The sequence below is a fragment of the Typha angustifolia genome, chromosome 11, assembly GCF_048772165.1.
Source record: "Typha angustifolia cultivar Huaian chromosome 11, ASM4877216v1, whole genome shotgun sequence".
NCBI lineage: Eukaryota > Viridiplantae > Streptophyta > Magnoliopsida > Poales > Typhaceae > Typha > Typha angustifolia.
Window position 1 is genome coordinate 3813336 of NC_133249.1, and position 19709 is coordinate 3833044.

Sequence of the window (19709 nt, forward strand, 5' to 3'; positions counted from 1 at the left end):
TTCACAAAACAAGCAAAAAGGATGATTGATGTCATCATTCCACTAATAATTAAATCTACTTTGGATTTTATACTTTATTTTGGTATACTTTGTCTTACCCCTAGAGAAAGAACAGACCCACACAGTGAGTCATCGCTGCAAGTCGTTACGCTACTGAACTAAAGTTACGCTACTGAACTAAACGACCACATTAATCCGTTCAATAATTTTCTTCACAGTAATTATTAAAATATAATTTGAAACAATTTAATAATCTCTTTATGTATTAATTTGTTATATCTCGGTTAGCATAAGAGGCAAACAATGTACTTTTTAGGGTGGAAAACATTTGAAACATATTTAAGATAATTGAAAGATTAATCCTCATATGTTCCACTTATTTCTTTAGCATGCTATACAGTGAACAATATACACGGTTCAGGAGGCAATCTTGAAGCTGCATCAAACCAAAATTTACCAATATAATAAGTACACGGTTTAGAGAACAGATAAAAACCTAGCATCCAAACAAAATTAAAAAGTTGAAAAGATAGCATATAAAGCCACCCAATTTGACTTTTAGAGCCTACCACTGCCCAACTACTTTTCTTAGGCACTTCCTGAGGTGCATATCTCTTGATGACAAGGTGATGCTGTTTATAAATTTGGGAGCAAATTAAGCACATAAACTTTTGAACAAGCATACAACATATATATGGAAAAACAAGGAACCTCTGATGAAAGCAAACTTGAAAATTTGAATTGTATCATTGACCATCAAGGCAGTAGAAGATCATGCAGAGGTTACTACCATATGGGCAGAATGTTAATGATCTTACAGTATCAGTTTTGAAAGAGGTTGTTCTTCTTATTGATATAGCTTTACTCTTTTCAGGTTAAAGGTCTTCCTAAGATTTCAGAAAAGCTCATATATATGATGAACCAGCAAAGAGATCTTCACATCCTCACACCTCTAGATTAGAAATTTGTGGCTGAAGCAATAGAAACATGAAAAAAAGAGAGTGTCTGATACATTCTTCTCAAACTCCAGCTGGTATCTCATCTTTTCTTTAAATTCTAATACATGGAATGAATTGTTGGTTCATATCTCTGACTTGTTCTTGCCTTGGAGCCGCACTTTGCACCATAGGGTTGCGGAGAAACAAATATCTATTGCTTCCAACATAAACTTACTTTTGTATCAAACGAGCCTGCCATTAGTGTTGAAGATGACTTGAGTCATCATCACCGTTTCATTGCAACTTTGTAATACATCTGAAAAGTTCTTGATGCAAAGGAAGATATATTGAAGAAAGATAGCTTAAAAAAAAGACTTACTAAATACCCAGAGAATTACAGGACTTCTATCTTATGAATGGGAGACCGGATGGCACTCTACGGGCATATAGAATGTACCGAGAGCCAAAGAAGTGCCTCAAGAAGTATTCTTCATATCTATTGCTGAGTTAGGAACGCCAACATGAAGCAGTAATATACTTTGAATTGAATTCTACCTGCATATGAAAGGTCAGTTTCAATCCAACTGAGGTTGGCAATATACTTATCAAATAATGAAGGCCAACCCATGTAATCCTCTGTTGATAAAAGGATAAGCTAGAGTACAATGAATCCAATATCAAATTGATATACAGGATACGGTATCCGTCTAGAGAAGAAATGCCACGTCACCACTGTGAAAGCAACAAATGAAACTGGATTGCACATCATAACCTGGGTTCCAGTTGCCCAGATGAAAAATCCAGAATAACCTGGGTGTCTCATTAGGCTGTGTAGTTAGAACAAACAAATTAGTAGCATTCGATAATATTATTGGTTACACAAAATTGTGTACTACCTTTTCCACACAAAAACTAGCTAACACATACATATAAAGATATTATCCTACTCAATGAGTACAAGATCCTCAACTTCTCCAAATGTATTAAAACCTGAGAAGTAGAGTTACTCAAGAAATTACAGAAAAATCACAGATGTTGGCAATTTTTTCTTTCTAAATGATTGACTTCTCAAAAGTTTAAAGTGGACTAGACTTACCTTGGACACTTGAACATATTGTCCAAGAGATAAAGGCAAGAAATTTGATTGCTTCAAGCTTTTGCGCAAGGTGAAAATTAGTTTTTCACTTCCATAAATGGAGCCACAATTTCAACATATCCAGTTGGACCGGTTGTTAACTTGCAAGTTTGCAGTTCGAATCTTCCTACTTTACTGTTAACTCTTAGACACTTAATAGTCTCCTTGATCACATCAGTCTGCACATATGATGCTTCTACTATTATCAAATGCAATATCCAACTGATCCAACTAGCTGTATCTACAATGGTCATCCTGGATGCACTACAATAAACACAATAAGGAACTGTAACCCTATCTATTTGACCTGCTTCACAATCCCATTTTCCAAAAAAGAAACTGCTTTGCAATCCTGTATTTATAGTCATAAACCACATCTCAGATTTTTCAGATTTCTTAATCTGCCTATCCAGATGCTTTTGTCTTATAATCTTTCCATGTCCAACATACTACATTCAGAATGCTCGACGGGGCACTTTCTAGTCTTTGTCACAAGTGGCGAAACATTTAAGGATCTTCGCAGATGCACCTCAACATTCACAAGTGGATTACTAATTAGACATATATCACACGCATTGAAAAGATTTTACAATCACAAAGCAGATAAAAAGAAGATATCACTTAGTTGGAGGTACAGCTTGCCCCTGTGCACTTTGTGGTCATTGGTTCGCATTGTGGAAGCATTCTATAGCCATGGAGTAAGGATGCATATATGCTGCTCGCTCTAAGCCTCCACATTGGGGGCGGGGGGAGGGGGAGGGGGATACTCATGTATTAAGATTTATGACATGCTTTTGAACAAACAAAGATATCTTATTTTATGATTTCATAATAATTTTCTCCACCTCCTAATTAAATTATCATAACTTCTATTGGACAACTATTTAACAAACTTCAGATATAAATGAAAGGTAAAAATATTCAACCATGATAATCACAATACCTTGACGAACTTCTTTAGGTACAAATAGTAATCTGATTGTTGTTGCTTACTTGCTTAGGCACCTACAAGCCCACTATAAAGAGGGTGAAATTTTCTTCATATTGCAACACATAATGGCCAGGGGTTGCTCAATAAACCAAACATGAAAATAACCTTAATCTATCTTTTCCTGTTCATTAGCTATAGAGTGGGAGGGGGGAGGGGGGAGGGGGATACTCATGTATTAAGATTTATGACATGCTTTTGAACAAACAAAGATATCTTATTTTATGATTTCATAATAATTTTCTCCACCTCCTAATTAAATTATCATAACTTCTATTGGACAACTATTTAACAAACTTCAGATATAAATGAAAGGTAAAAATATTCAACCATGATAATCACAATACCTTGAAGAACTTCTTTAGGTACAAATAGTAATCTGATTGTTGTTGCTTACTTTCTTAGGCACCTACAAGCCCACTATAAAAAGGGTGAAATTTTCTTCATATTGCAACACATAATGGCCAGGGGTTGCTCAATAAACCAAACATGAAGATAACCTTAATCTATCTTTTCCTGTTCATTAGCTATAGAGTAAAACTGAGCAAACAATTAATAATCAATAACCTGTAAATTCCATGAGTAATCAACTCATGGTGATTGTCATAGTAAATTCTGATGGTATGTGTGAAGGCACGGCCAGCTGTTACAACGGCAGCTTTACGCAGAATCTCTCCAATAAAAATCATTGCAAGGCCAGTATTGCTGATCCACCAATACTCCTTCATTCCCGGAAAGAACCGAATCTCTACTATGTATTCCAGCAATGCACAACTCATTGCCAAAGCATACTGCTTGCTGACCAGAAGTGCTGTGAAACAAATATTACAGTTACAATACATATTACTAACCAAAGATAATTAAGAAAGTGCATAATATATGTTCACCAAATACAAGTATAGGATATAACTCTTCCAAATAGCTCAATTTTCAATTTCATGTGCTATAAGTAAATTCACGTAGTATTACAAGTACATTTGGGATATGGCCACAATGTCATATGTATATGCTCTAACACTGACACGACAGCATAATACATTAGAGATGAGCAGGGAAAAATGAACTGTATAGCCAAAACATAATTATTGGGAATTGGGACTCAAGACTTGATTCTCAATGGTGGTTCTTTTTGTCCAAAAATTACACAAGTAATTGAACATAGCACATAAATCTGGCAAGTGTCTCCAATTTTTTCAACAACATAAAAAAGTAACATTCATAAAGAATGTCCAGAAATCATGAAAGGTATCATTCTTGCATGACTCAACAAATTTCCCCCTCCTTCAAATTCATCAATCTTTATTAATATGTAATTCAAGTTCAACATCAATTACTAAACAATCTTCCTTAGCATATTAGGTATATAATGATAACCTCTTTGATAGATAAATATTTACAGGGAAGATTAAATTTGAAATTATCGAAAAATTAGCTGAATTAATATCTCTTTTGTTCTTATAAGACATAGATCCTTCTTTATACAACTATTCCGACCACTGATAGCAAATTCCATGGAAACATTCGTCTCAAGCGATCTGAACAAGGAGAAAAAGAAAAAGAAGAAAAGAAGGAAGCAGACCCACCAAAATCCTCCCCAACTTCTAAAATTGCATCAACCCAACATTCCAATCACTCGAGATATCCACATTAGCAACTAAAACCGACGTTCTATAACCAAACAATTAGGGGATCAACACTCACAGGTAGTAGAAACTAAGGATCGGCCGTGGAAAGCGACGGCCAGGGCGTACTCCGAAGCGTGGAAGAAGATTATGGCAGCGAGGAACTGCACGAGCTGCCTACAAGCCGTGTAATTCATCAGAAACTCCGCCATCTGAGCCATCTCCCGCTCGAACCTCGAAATGAGAGATCCAATTGTCGCTGCTGCGATCGGGATTTGGGATTCTGATACGTGGGTTTCTAGGGTTTATAGGTCCAGTTACCCGATTCGAATATTCTACGCGATTTTATGTCTTAAAAAAGCGAGCTTTGGCGCTTTAAATGGCATTGCATTCTTTGATAAGGAATTTGGATATAATTTTGGGACAATTACATCTACGACCTTCAACTATATCACCAAAGCCTTTCTTCGAGTTCCTGATCGTCGTATGATGAATTTTAGGAGCATTTTAATATTTAATAATTTTTTATCGAACAGTTATTCAATCTAAATATTAGAGAGAACTAGTCAAATTATATAAATTATACTCTCTATATATATAAAAAAAATAAAAATAATTATAATAATTTATTATTTATTATTTATTAGGAATAAAATTGCAAAAGAAATTGTCGTTACAATGTTACTCAATGCACTAAAGTTACGTTAAATTTCGAATATTGTAGCCCTAAAAAAGTGCAACAACCCAACAAACCACAGCAACGGATAACAACAGAGATATCATAAGAACTCTCCAAGGAAAACAAATCACCATTCACCAGACTCATTTCAAGTAGTAAAAATAAAGAAAAAATAGAAGCAACACAAGACATACCACTTCTTCCTGGAGGAGAAAAGCCTTGCAATGTCTAGCAACAGGAAGAGAAACACGCCATCTTCTGCAGTGGTCTCAATAGGCTGCTCAAGGATTAAATCGTACCTCTCGCTCCGCCGAGCCATCCCCGGTCCGAAACCGGCTCCTTTCCCTGAGCCCAGTTTGCGAAACAAAGCCGTCGAGCCTCCTCGACAAGAGCCTGCCTTGAATTCTACTCCAGCTATAATGATACCTCCAAGTTCATTCAGTGACAGTGAAGCAGCTGCTCAAGCATACTGGAGAAGAGTTACACAGCTAGAGCAAGAACTCCAGAAGCTAGATAAGTGGCTAAGCACAGAGAGAAGGCTAACAGAATGCATCAAAGGTGGAACAAGAGAAGAACACCGAAAACCTCTGCTGCGATTAGCAGATGGCAGCTATCTTCATGAAATTAAAAGACTAGGCAGGCCATGGGGAAGATTAGTGATGCAAATCTCCCCACCGACAATTGCTGAGAATGCATCAACTGCATCTGAGGTGTTACAAGGATGAACAAAATATACTTGAAAAAAAAATTATGATGTCTTCTAATGGTTCCTTCTTCTTTTGTCATCTTGGTAGGTTATCCGCGGAATGATGTCGATGAAGATGGAGGACCTGTGCAAATGCTTAATGGAATCAATGCCAATGAGAGATATAACTGGCCAAAGAAGAGATGAGATCACTGGCAAGCCAGTTCTGCAGGGATCTGAGGATGGATTCATGGAGGCAATTCTTCTGGCTGCAATGGAGAAGATGGAAGGGCTGGTGCTAGAAGGCTTGAGGATCCAGATGGGTTCGAGCAGACAAGGGAACAATGGCATAGAGAAGAGAGGAAGGGAAAAGGAAACAACCGACGACTGCGTTGTTGTAGTGGTGCTGATTCAGGTAAGAGATCCAAAGGAGGATTTTGGAGCTACTGGGGAGCTCATGATTGGAATAATAGAGGCATCAGCAGCAGACATGGAAGGAACAAGATTTAACATCCGGGGAGTACATGTTGCTGGATTAAGTTTCACAAGGAAAAGGATTGATGGAAAGGATTTCTTGTGGAGTGCTTCTCTGCAGGGCTGCAGGGGATCACACACCAGCTGCTGCTGGCAGTATGTGAGAAACCCAGATAGAGTCTTTGCGCATTAGATTCAACTGCTTGTTAATTTCTGAAATAGGAGATTTGGCAACATGTCCTTTTAATCTTTTAATTTCTTTTAATTACTTGTTAAGCTTTTAATTTTTAGCTGATATGAATTACCAATTTTCTATTATTTCATAAACTATCTTAGTTTAAGAGACTAGGTATATACTAACTGAAAACTGAAAAAAAGAAGAAGAAAGCTTAACATTTCTGGTGAATGACTAACAAGAAGTTGCATACCAGAATGATCTGCTGCGGCATAAATTATCACCCATTTAATCAACTTGAGTTAGTGAAGGATGAAAGCTCCATGCTATCCTATAAAGAGGCAAGTAATTTTAATGGAAATTGACAAAAAGATGGTAATCAAAGAATAGATTCACAAAGAAAGGCATAAAAATATAATGGATGTGCTGCTTCCACTTTAAAGATAGTCCTCCCAGCAGGTTTAAATAAGCATCATATTGTACCAATACTCAAGAAAGATAAAAGAAAAATGAAAAGAGTTTGTTATGTCAATTTTTTGTTTTACCACATAGAATTTTAAACTAAAACAAGTAACATGTTGACAGTACAAAAGCAGAAGTGATTCAATTGAGACATTCTCCAGCCAGTCTTATTCGGCATCTTCAATTTCTTCATCCTCTGGTACGCCTCGAAGGTATAGAACATTGTTACATCTGCAGATGGGACATAATGAAGAATCCATCATAAAGGGACCAAATAAATAATCATGATATGCAGGCAAAGTTTGACTGACAAATTGATATTTTGGGACCATAGTAGTTACAAAAAGATAGCCTGAATAAGTACTTACCTTATCAGTATCTCTCCCAGGTTTCCCGAGAACTGCCCGTCAATGTACTCTTCCGTGTTGGCGAGCTGGAGAAAGGAATCTTATTGTGAGAAGTGATGAAAATATAGCAGAAGAAGAGCAGCTCAATGTATCAGCATGGCAATCATTCATAATTTTGGTTTCTTTGCAAATCACGATCTATATTTTCCCCTTATTCTGAAAAGAAAAATTCCTCTTTGACAAATTTGTAAATCCAATCCTCCTTTAGTCCCTTTTCAGGTAAGCTTGCAGAAAAATCCCCTCCTATTAGTTCATAAGCATAGTCTCATTTTTATTCTACATTTTTTATTGGAATATATATTCTCATCCCCTTTCTAGGAAACCAACCCAAATTTTAGCCCAAAAGATATAATATATTATTATATTCTGTTCAAATGAACAGGATGTTCTTTGGTTGCAAACATGCTTAAAAATGAGTCAATCTGCAAGAATTTGAAAGGGAGAATGTTTTCTGCAATGACCAAGTGTAGCTTGTGATATGCCAAAAAACACCATTATTAACTTTTCGGACACATTCTGAAGCAGTACCTGTAAATTCATATAGGAGTCCACTGAAACAAGATAACCTGGAACCAAGCAGAACACTCTAATGTTAAGCTGAAATATATTTCTATGAAAATTAACAAGTATAAACATGTAGTAATCACCCACATTAAAAAAAAGTTGAGAGATTACCCTTATATTCCATGCCCCACTTAAGTTTAACAATCACATGCTTCCCTGTCAAATTGTTCAAGAAAGGCTTCGGGTTAACCGGTACAGCCTGCAACATGTGGAGGCACAAATAGAACATTAGGTAAACAAGGAAAAGAAAAGCACATCTGTTATGAAAAATATTTCTCTAGTCAGAAAGTGTTTCTGGAACATTGGGGCAGCAGATGAAACACTAACAATTGTTAAAGTGTTCAACCAGAAAGTTGAATGCCCTCATCCATTAGCTTGAGGAGGGAAACCACTTGTGGGTTTCCGGCTTCTTACCGGCAACATAATATCTTTGGCTTTCAGATTGTATAAAAGTTAATACATAGTATTGGACACCTACAGAAGAATCACACTAAGATTGGGAGGAGCCATGCAGATCGTAAAAGTTAAAATTGAAATTTCGGAGTGGCAGAACAAAACAGGAAGTTTATAGCAGTTAGAAGTCATTACTTATTACACATAATCTATGAGAAACTTCCAAGTTAAAATATTTGAGCCATGAAAGTAACTGAACTTGCAATCCTTTTTAAGTGCTTTCCCCAATTGCTTATTTTTCACCAAAGCAGGAATGCTATCCGCAGAAGCCCCAAATCTTAATATAACAGAACCACAATCTCTTTGACTTCCTCTCTATATGCACTTCCTCTTCATCTCCTCTCTACCTACTCTTGTGCTGAAGTTATATTGATGGAGGAGCGCAGTCATACAGCATCATAAACGCCAGCAAAATGACCAGACTTCTCTAAAGAAACTTCTCTTAAGACAGTGAATTACTTATCACGCAACATTGAGCCAGATTTTCTATCCTTCTAATTTCGCTTCTTATCTCTTGTTTACTTCATGTTTCATTGTTCTAATCTCTTCTCGGCCAGTGACTACTTAGGTCTGGCTACTCTTATACAAACAACAAAAACACTAACCCAAAGACAAATGCTGACTAAATTAAAAGGACAACAGACACGAAAATAACAAGCATATCGCAGAAACATAACGATGAGGTCATATCAAAAGAACAATAGATTTAATACAGGAACTGAGAACAACACCAAGACTGCATTTTGACACAATGCAAGTGTTAGATCCGGAAAATCTCAGTCTCCCCGCACATCAAGATCGGAGGAAAGGCACAGACTAGGCTGTGGTTCCCTAAGTCCGATTCCTCTTGTTAAGCGACGAAAGGGTTTAAGGTTTAATTTTCCGCTAATCGCTTGACTTCTTTCATCTAAGGCGAACAAGAGTACGAACCTAGAGAGAGAGAGAGAGAGAGAGAGAGATTACCGCCATTGGAGGGAGCAAGTAGAGGTTGCGGCGAAAACTGAGAGCGGAGACGAAGGAAAAAAACTACGAAGGGGCAAGGCGAAAGCAGGGTTGCTTGTTCTAGGAAAAATTTCATTCTACTCCCTTCTTTTCGTTATTTTCGGTTGACTCCTCCATTTTATTCCGATTATCGTTAAACTCCCTAAGAAAAATAAATTATAGTTATTAGTTAGTTAACCCAAGAGAACAATAGATTTAGTCTCAATATAAAAATAATAGCAGCGATTTTTTCGAATAATAATTTAGAATAATTACACTAAGACCACTGTACACCCTCAAATTCTTTTAATATTAATGCCCTAAACTATAAAACGTCAATGTCTATTTTTTTCCTCTTTTTTCTCTAAAAATAAAAGTAAAATATAGAGATTTTCTGTAGTTCCGGGGTTACTGCGTTACCGAGAAAGAAAAAAAAAGAATAAGAGGGTTTAAGCGGAAATAGGTAATGTTTCAGGGGTCTAGATGCAAAAATTTAGATTTTTTTTTAATCTTTTATTGGCCAAGGTTGGACAAAGGTCTAACCCTTTCAAGAAAATGTCGTTCAGCTCTGTTCTACAAGCCGTCGCGCTGTCAAGCTACTCCTTCAAAACAATCATATCGTCGAGTCATCAACCGAATCGAGTTGTTGAACTAAGCCAATAAATAATTAAATAATTTCTCCGTAATAATTACAAAAGTTTAGATAAGCCAAAAAAAAAAAAAAGTTACATAAAACTTTTAATATACTACGGTAGGCATCGGATCTTCTGCAGCCAGGGTTGCACAGAATTCAACACAGATGACGTTAGTGGGTTGGGCCCAATTTATCTTATCAGGCCTTGGGCCCTTGAGAATAAGAATAATACTTATTGACAATCATAATTTCATACCAAAGTACTTAAATAGCTAATAAAAAAAATTATACACTTAATTTATTTTCCTGCATATTTTGATTGGGAGTTTAGTATAAGCCGTTGGATAAAGAAAGTTATCCAGGAATAATGAATCTATTAGTCAAACAATAAAATGGCCGGCAGTAGATTAAAATGAGTTTATTATTTATTCAACACATTTGATTGGGAAGAGATATGATAAGATCAATTGTGGGCTTATTCCCAAATTATTTTATTCCACTATGGAGGTTAAGAATTAAACTTTCATTGATAAAGGAAGACATGCTCTCATTTCTAAGTGCATTAAGTCAAAATATTTCCATACTTGGTCACCTAAGTCACCATGCTCCTATACATGAGAAGACATTGAGATGAATTAAGGATAGTAGTTAACTTTGAAATGGAAATATTCGTTTAGATTTGGCTAATTACTAACTAAGTTGTCAAGTCAAAGTGTATTACTTTACAAGTGTAGAAACTAATAAGATCACACAAGTGTAAGACTCTAAAAAGTATCCAGCTTATTAAACTCCCCCTTCACTTTGTGAAATAAGAATAGAATAGAAATAAGACTTATTTTGGTATAATTTTTCTCGTATTAGTATAGTATATAAATAATCACTTATTTCAATACTAGAATAATAAATTTCTCTCTCCATTCACTTTATACCTCAAAATGTATCTTAATCTTTTGGTTTAAAATCTCACAAATTTCCGGTACAATTAAACTATGTTGATTTACTTTAATATTAATCTTTTATAATATCAAGTGTAACTATTACACATTACAATAGTATTATAACTAAATAATAGAATAGTTTGTACTAATATACCTTCTAACATCTCCATACTAAAGACACTCTCTTTATATTAATATAACAAATTAGAATAGCTAAACTTGTATCCGCCTTATTCCATTTTTATTCAACAATGAATGAAGGTTAAGGAAAAGAAAGGAAGTGGGATTATTTTCCGTCTTTAGTATAGAATATTTGTTCATATTTTCTAACTCATTTATCTTAGCGACTCATCTTGTTTGAAAATAAGAAAAAGAAAAGAAAATGTGCTTTTTTATGTACTTGCAACCTTTTAGTTAATGTGAAGGTGCTTTAATCCTCTAATGGTCATCTATGGAGTAGGACATTCAAGAAGGTAACTCCAATCTTGTGCTTGTTTAGTAGAAATATATAATGAACCCTCTAAGGATAGGTCATTTTCCAAAGATTATGGATATCTAGCATGTCTTGAAGAGTTGAATGCATTGCAATCTCATGCCTTAAATGGTATCTCCAACTGACCTACAACTCCATTTTAAGAGGTAAAATTTAACTAGTAACTATCTAAAAAAACTTCTCTATAAGTAATCACTTTTTTAAAAAATTACTTAGATGGATGTCGATACGTTAGATTGAGCTTTTGGGTCTATTAGTTGCCTAATAAAACCAACATATTAATATTTTACATATTTTACCGCCCAAATTTTGATCTAAGAATTGTCTAGAAAAAGCGATTAGGGTTACCTATCAGTAGGGGCGAAAGTTGATAAAAAAAGTTATTGTCTCTATCTTATCTCATGGAAGCAGCTAAGAAAAGAAAAGGGCAATTCTTATTTCACTTTCTATATAGAGTTGAACAAGATATGGTATATCATTCTAAGGTGAATGGATGATAGAGGAAATAAGATATACTCAATCAGTGCTTGTGAAGTAGCTATACTTTAAAGATAAAAGAACAATGAGATGAAGTCCACTTAGATAGTTAGGTGAGGCCTTGCCTTCATGAATAAGGTAATATAGTGTGGCAATATTGAAGTAGAATTGGATGTGATGACCATTGGAGCCATTGGACTTTCCTTTGTTCACACAAATAAAATTATATTATGTAATAAAGCTATACAAGAGAACTAATTTCATATTTACCTCCATTATTAGTTCCAACATAGAATATTCCACACCATCACCCTCCACTTAACATTGACTCACTTATTACATACATCACAAACTGAAAATATACAACATATCTTAACTAATTTATGTAGAAAAGATATTGTATGCAAAAGAAAAACTCAAATATACGAAAAAGACACTTTATAGCCTAAGAGAAGTGTCAATATCATCGACTATCTGTTGAACATATCCTTGGCTACAAGTAATTGAAATTACCCTAGTCTCCTGCAACCTATTTGGGTCGGCTTGGGCCGACACCGCCATCCCTAGCTCCGGGCTCTTCTTTGCCAAGCTCCTCTCGAGTTTATGAGCGTTTTGGTGACCGCCTAACGCCTGCGAGCTGCAAAAATTTTTTTGACAATAATTACAGGAGAATCCACTAGTTGATTCGGATCGTGCCATCGTCGGCATGGCATTGAGGTCTAGAGTCTTAGACTTATGCTCCATTTCTAATTTTCTAGAGATATATGGGAGAAATATTTTGGAAGGGAGAAAGGAGTTTGAGTATAAATAGGATGCAGCGGTACGGTGTGCCTGCGGAGCAATGAAAGGATGTGATATGTATATAAAGATGTAGGTAAATTGAGGACAGTGACATAGTAGGAGAAAGTTAATATGGGTGGAAAGGAGGTGAACAGGGCTGCTATCTCCATTTATGGCAATATAAATTATTTAAATATTGTTATTTTCTTTTTTTGCATGTATATTCTTTAAAAATATCTTGTTTGTATACCATTTTAAAAATTAAAATTTGTATTTATACTCCTTAAAACACTAGAATTTTTTGAATGTATGCATGCCCCTTAAGATTAATTAACCTATAACATTTGAAGTAATTAGATATAAAAGGAGGAAAACATTATTATTCTAGCTTTCATACATTCCTCATAGTTAAGAAGTTTTTTTTCTTTTCTATTAAATTATTAATTAATCTTGTTTTTATTGAAAGTTAACCGAAAAGATATATATATATATATATATATACACACACATGCAAATATCAATAAAGAATTCTATTAATATTGCGGAAATTAAAAAAAAACATATTATTTTCTGCCTTTTATTATTATTAACACTCTATTGTATAGATAAGTTAAATTAACCATATATCCATAATACTTATAATACCTCTATTTAAGTTGTTATTATTATTAACACTCTATTGCTAAAAGGTTTTTTTATTTTTAAAAATAATGAAAAAATTAGGCAAAATGCAAGAGCCGAATGATTAAATATGGTATATAAATATATATTTTTTAATCTAAAAATTTCTCTTTTCACACCCAGCACTCCAATCCATATAATCTCCACACATGATGATGCAGGAGGTTAAGCACGAGTTCATGCTACATCCACAATATAACACATCGCAACTATTTTGCAAGGCTGTAAAAGTATAACGGCGAACCAAAGCAAGGCCCGCCGTCAGCGTTGGGCCGCCGAGACGGCCGGTTTGCTCGCCGGGTAGAGCCGGAAGAGGCGGTGGGCGGAGATCGCCGACACGGCCGCCATCGTCAGGGTGGCCGCCAACGCGCAAACGAGGCTGGCGCCGACCTGCACGCAGAATCTTGTGTAAATGTTGCACAGCTTGGCCCACTGGAGGTGGCCGATGCCGAACAAGGCGATGGTCGACGCCTGGAGAGCCGCCATGGTAGCGGCGAACGCGGCGTACGTGATCACCTGCATCCATAGTGTGATATCAAATCGTTGCAACTTACGAGAGAGTGAGGAAATTTGCACAAAAGACCCTGCATTATGGGGACTTTTTTTTTTAAATTTCTTTTTAATGGTTCGAGCCCTATCTTATTGCTTTTTTCTAAACAAATCCTTTTTGGTTAATACCCATACTATATTATTCTGGAAGACTCGAGTCTTAAGTAAAATTCTGAGGGTAATTTTGGAAATTTAAAACGTTAATTTAAATAAAAGAAAAGAGACTATATATAAGGTAGGGCTCAATCATAAAAAACACATAATGTAGGGGCTAATTTTTCTGATGGATTATCTAATTATAGGCTAAATAAATGAGTGAAATCTCTATAATAAATACTTAAGAAAAAGACTATAATAAGCTTGAAGCAGGTGGTGCATATATAGTCCCAATTACTTAGTACTAGTAAGCTAGAATGAAAGTGAAATTAAGAGCCCTCTTAATACAATCTAATATCATAGAGCCGACTAGAATACACCCATTTAATAATCCAGCCCATTAAGATGACAGGATGGCCAACTACTCTTAAAAAGGTTCCTTTTTTGACAAATATATGTTCAATAAATGAAGGGGCATAAACTACCCAAAAGGAAATGTATGCAATAAAAAAAAAATTAGGATTAAGGAATGATGTTAGATGCATTTAGGTGGCAATTAGTCAGGTGTAATATGTTTTAAGTCATGTCAAATCATGTGGGGGAAGAGAAGAACCTCTCAATCCAAACAAAATATTTATGAGCTCATACCTAACTTTAATGTATTTAATGTGAAGAATGGAACACTTTTGAAACAAGGAAGAAGGAGGTTGAAGCAAGCATTTATTTTCCTCCTTGTTATTCATCTAACTCTATTCAATTTTCAACTACTATAGCATGCTTGTGATGTTTACATTTCATCCACCCACTTATATATAATCCACTGGATTTGGGATCTTAAATATACCCCCAAACCTATTCAATTGGGTCCACTTTGGCTGCTCCAATCAAAATCAACCACCCGTATTTATTTATTTAATTCTATTATCACATTTTACCGGTCTACGATAGAGATTGTGTGTTCGATTTTCTAAAGACATTAGGGTTTAATATTTAGTAACAAAATTTCGCTAGAGCATTATATCTATATGATTTAAGTTCATTATGACCTATCAACTCATATATAAAAAAAATAATTAGTCTTTTTATCAAACCTATGAATGGGTCGTTATAGACTTAAATTACTAACTAAATTTGCCACCACCTTCCTCAGAAGTTGGACAAGGTTAAACTCATATATGACTAAGATAATTAAATTATGAACAAGACTAGCATAGGTATGCATACATAACATGCAATGATCTCCTCTTCTCCTTCTCACTATATATATATATGGCATGAGCTTATTAATTCTTCTTCTTTATCTAACTTGTAACTTAAGCTATTATTATTACTAATATCATTATTAGGTGGTGGTCCAGCCTCTCACTCAATGAACATGTTGAGAGAAGACTTTGGAGCTTGTCTATCTCCATGAACAATCCTATCTCCTTTGATTAACTTCTTGCAAGGGAGAATTTATTGCTGCAATTAGGACTTGGCGTCAGGCACAAGACTGGATGAACTCTCCTATTTACTGCAGCGATGCAAACGGTAAAGTGGTAAACCATCCATTGGAAAAAATTTCAAAAATGCTACATATATTTACTTTTACTTTGATTCATATTCTGTTACTTTAACTCGTCTCTATCGTAACTGATTGTTAAGCAAACTAACGGTAGAGTATTTATGAGGCATTTTAAGTAAAATATTAAGTCGAATGATAAATATTTATATGATATAATATGAATGATAGTAAACATAAAATATAGGATAATATTAATAAACTATTATTCTCTTTTCTCTTTTTTTTCTTTTAGATTTTGAAGAAGGAAAACATAGATTCACTTGTTTTGGAGTGCAAGAGAATGCTATGGAATGATAGTAGTGATATGAATAGATGATGATCAGCAAGCAAATGATAGCTTGGATATCTTAAAGAAGGAGATAAAATTTCTTGAAAAGATATATAGAAAACTAATGTATCTATCTCCCTTCTTCGAATCATTTGATTCTCTCTCTCTCACCGTATAAATTGATTGGATATATGATAGAATATAATTAAATAGATGAAGGATATATAGAATACACAAATAGATTGTAATAGAAGAAAAGTATTTCTATGATAACATTGACCTACATAATCTACATCTGAACAAGTAGAAACCTGTTACTTAGCATCACTATGGAGTTCTTGACCATATTCAAGCAATGCGATTATATGTATATATATATAAAAGTAGAGAATAATGAAGATAAATTGTAATTTGATAATCTACCTGATCAATTAAGAAGCAAAGCCATGCAACTAGCTTGTTGCACCAACATGGACTCTCTGTAAGAAATTGGAGGGCCAAGCACTTGGATAGCTGGAGAAGATGATAACCCGCGGCGATCGCCAGAACGCCGGTAAAAACCCTAACAAGAAAACAAGGATCAGTATCACTTCTCTGGCATGTATATATTAATCATGACCACAAACTCAAAGAGGAGGAAAGATTGCTCATGGAATCACCTAAAAGCTTCTATATCATTAACAGTAGCCTTCTTTGGTTCAAAGAAGACTGTCTTTGTTTGCTGATTCAATCCCATGAGAAGTGCTGCAATGGCAGCCAGCACCAAGCTCAGGCCTCTTAGGAGACTCTCAGCCTTCAAAACTTTGCTTCCCATTCTCTCTCTCTCTCTCTACCTATCTCTTTTTCTCTCTAATTGTTTTTCCCCTCATTAGAACTCTATGGAAGTTGCTTTATAGAAGGGCTATTCTAATCACTATCCACTGAGTTGTTGTCCTCACTTAATTGCCCACCTTATGCAACTCCTTTACAAATATGATTTCTGGATGTTACACCTAGTAAGTCAATAAGGTCCATTTCTTATGGGGCCTTTAGGCTTAAATCACTAGTGCTAATTTTTTTACTATGAAGAAAAGTTGCAATCGATTATTAAATTAGTCCTTTTCTATTCTTTTTTAAGGCAATATTTCAGTAGTTTTCGGTGTAATCTTTGGTCGTAGATTTGAGGCAAGTATCTAGGTTCTATGTATTTGTTGCTGTATCCTTTACTGGATCACTTCATAAATTTCTACCAGCATGCTTACAAGACAGTGCAGGACCAGTACGTCGTCATCCACTCCACCCTGCCTACTGAAAGGAGGCCTCTGCATCTGTTTGCATTTATTGGAGAGAAAGTTTGGCCTATTCATTGAATAAGAGAGCTAAAGTTAGAAAAAAGTTAGCAATTCGACTAAATGTAAATCAAAAGATTTTGCTAATGATATTATTCGGTTCAGGTTCCATAGTTTTGTATTTCTTTCCCTAGTTCCTTGTTCTGTGTTATAGCTGAGATGACACCAAGGAGAGAACTAGGAGTCATTTTTCAGTAGAATAATGGAAGTCTGAAAGCTAATTAAAACATCATGAAACTTTTAAGGTTTTAATCTTTGGATGTTTACTAGTGTCATAATTCTTAGTATATTGTTGATCACCTGCTTCACTGTAGGAATAGATCTTATAGCTGGTAAACCTACTTCTGAATGCCTTCATGTATACAATAAGTATGAATAACTGCAGCACACAGTATGTTTTAATAGAAAAAACTGTGACATGCTGATCTACTAATTCTCTCCACAGTTTGATGGTTTCCGAGGCCGGTAGCAAAGTGTCGGAGATTAATCCAAATTTAGGAGTCAGAATCACAACAGCTAAGCTTCACATCTTACTCTTCTACTCTGCAGAGGAGCAAACCTCTCATGTGCAGTAACTATAGGCTTGCTTGCATTAAAATCTCGACTAGGTTGTTCATATCTTGATTGCAAATAGATAGAATCCAAACACTGTTCAACAACGGCAGATTAACCACAGCAGGTTTACGACAACGACAAAATAAAAAAGTAAAAAAAGAAGCATGCATATATGTAGTAAAATTCAGCATCAAACTTGTTTTCAGCATACACAAATGAAACAACTCCTGCAAGAGAAAACTTACTCTCTGATAAAAAAGTAATTTAAGTAGAGGGCTTAAACTGTAGGTGAAGGAGGCAAATATCTTCCAGTAACTGTCAGCAATGAAGTAGTATTAGGAAAGGCAAGTGTAGAGCTAAAATTCATTTCAACCATATCTGAATTGTTTACTTACAACTAGAATATTTCCTGGGATTCAGAGATAAGTTAGTCTTTTCTCAAGAAAAGAAGAAGAAGAGAGATAAGTTAGTCAGCATTTACTGAACTCAGATTAAGCAAAATGGATTCCATGATGTCTAAGACAAAATGAAAACATTGATCCCTACGTCTCAAAATAAAAAATAAAAAATAAAAATCAAGCACATAAACAAATGTTTATAGCATCAATCAATCAATCTATCTATCTATCTATCTATCTACAACTTCCCTTCGGCCACATTCTTCCTGAAAGGAACATTCCATTTGTCACATTTATTTGCTAGCTGATAAGATCCATTTATAGAATTAAAGAAAGCAGTTGGATATCAAATGATATCTGCATACAATCATGAGCGCTATCAAGACAACTAACTTGAATCCTCACTTTAACCCAAGTCACCTTTTCCCACACACACACACACACACACACACACACACACACACACACACACAGAGAGAGAGAGAGAGAGAGAGAGAGAGAGAGAGAGAGAGAGAGAGAGAGCAACATAATTTTATCCTGTAAAGCCATTGGTACAGAATGCTAGAAGAGGACAATTGAAACAAGGCTGCTGCTTATACCCAATGCAAGGGCTAGAGACAAAAGAACCAAACTGATGAACTGTATGTAGTCATGAATATTCTTGTACATTTTGTTGTAATTATCTTTCACTCATATGATCAAGTCTCCCCTTTTTAATGTCTCGCTGCCTCCAAATATCGCGTAATCTGAGACAATTGCAACATTTGAGTACTTTAAGGAGACTCTTTTAAGAGCTTTCAGTACATTCCCAGATCTTGCTGATCTAGAGAAGCTACTACTTCTTTTACTCGCCATCAGTACATCAGTACAAGCTACATTGATCATCTTGTCTCTTATATTACCTGGAATATGAAAAAAAAACATGTTGAAGTCAACGGTGTCACACAAATTGAGGCTTCACAATTTTAGTACACTTTTATTTGATCTAGCAGTGCATTAATAAGTGGTTTAGTTCATCATGCAAATTTGATATTTAACAAACGACAGACCCTTCAAAACCTAACTCTTTATCCTGATCTCCTCCTCCATCACTGCCCAATGCACACAAGGTATTAAACTCACTCTAACCTTCTACATAGGATCCTCTTCTTTTCTAAATTCAACCCCTTCTAACATCAAAGCCTAGGTCCTATAGGTTTTGTCATACATGGGCCGACATTTTTTTCCTCGTCTTTGGTATAATTTTTCACTACTGAACTACCATCTTCTTCCATAATGATCTTTTGAATTATTTTTTGGTACATAGTGATCTTCTGAACTATAAAAATTACTACACCCCGCTCCTTCTATGATTTCTATTATCTATTTCTATTCATAAATTGCTA

General features: G+C 35.2%; 4 protein-coding genes across 7 annotated transcripts; 1 reads left to right on the plus strand and 3 right to left on the minus strand.

Moving 5' to 3' along the window:
• Window positions 1-717: 717 nt before the first annotated feature.
• LOC140770800 (probable protein-S-isoprenylcysteine O-methyltransferase) lies at window positions 718-5097 on the minus strand. Of its 3 annotated transcripts, none has more exons than XM_073112078.1 (5): window positions 4763-5097; window positions 3629-3872; window positions 1637-1765; window positions 1318-1434; window positions 718-1212 (listed from the first exon to the last, which is right to left on the minus strand). In XM_073112078.1, the coding sequence occupies exons 1-4, from the start codon at window positions 4902-4904 to the stop codon at window positions 1344-1346; spliced, it is 606 nt and encodes a 201-aa protein (XP_072968179.1). In that variant the 5' UTR covers window positions 4905-5097; the 3' UTR covers window positions 718-1212; window positions 1318-1343. The 3 variants fall into 3 exon arrangements, with proteins under 3 accessions (XP_072968179.1, XP_072968178.1, XP_072968177.1); XM_073112077.1 differs by having other exon boundaries at window positions 718-1190; window positions 4763-5094; XM_073112076.1 differs by having other exon boundaries at window positions 718-1434; window positions 4763-5096.
• Window positions 5098-5513: 416 nt separating this feature from the next.
• On the plus strand, window positions 5514-6855 carry LOC140770737 (uncharacterized). Its single transcript, XM_073111997.1, has 2 exons — window positions 5514-6072; window positions 6157-6855. Exons 1-2 carry the CDS (start codon window positions 5587-5589, stop codon window positions 6712-6714), a joined length of 1044 nt encoding a protein of 347 aa, XP_072968098.1. The 5' UTR covers window positions 5514-5586; the 3' UTR covers window positions 6715-6855.
• Window positions 6856-7109: 254 nt separating this feature from the next.
• Window positions 7110-9665, minus strand: LOC140770738 (probable small nuclear ribonucleoprotein F). Of its 2 annotated transcripts, XM_073111999.1 has the most exons (5): window positions 9546-9665; window positions 8241-8328; window positions 8094-8131; window positions 7527-7591; window positions 7110-7389 (listed from the first exon to the last, which is right to left on the minus strand). In XM_073111999.1, exons 1-5 carry the CDS (start codon window positions 9549-9551, stop codon window positions 7326-7328), a joined length of 261 nt encoding a protein of 86 aa, XP_072968100.1. In that variant the 5' UTR covers window positions 9552-9665; the 3' UTR covers window positions 7110-7325. The 2 variants fall into 2 exon arrangements, with proteins under 2 accessions (XP_072968100.1, XP_072968099.1); XM_073111998.1 differs by lacking the exon at window positions 9546-9665 and having other exon boundaries at window positions 8241-8373.
• A 3962-nt stretch (window positions 9666-13627) lies between these two features.
• LOC140769538 (CASP-like protein 2C1) lies at window positions 13628-16915 on the minus strand. Its single transcript, XM_073110262.1, has 3 exons — window positions 16703-16915; window positions 16467-16605; window positions 13628-14082 (listed from the first exon to the last, which is right to left on the minus strand). Exons 1-3 carry the CDS (start codon window positions 16855-16857, stop codon window positions 13828-13830), a joined length of 549 nt encoding a protein of 182 aa, XP_072966363.1. The 5' UTR covers window positions 16858-16915; the 3' UTR covers window positions 13628-13827.
• Between the last annotated feature and the right edge of the window lie 2794 nt (window positions 16916-19709).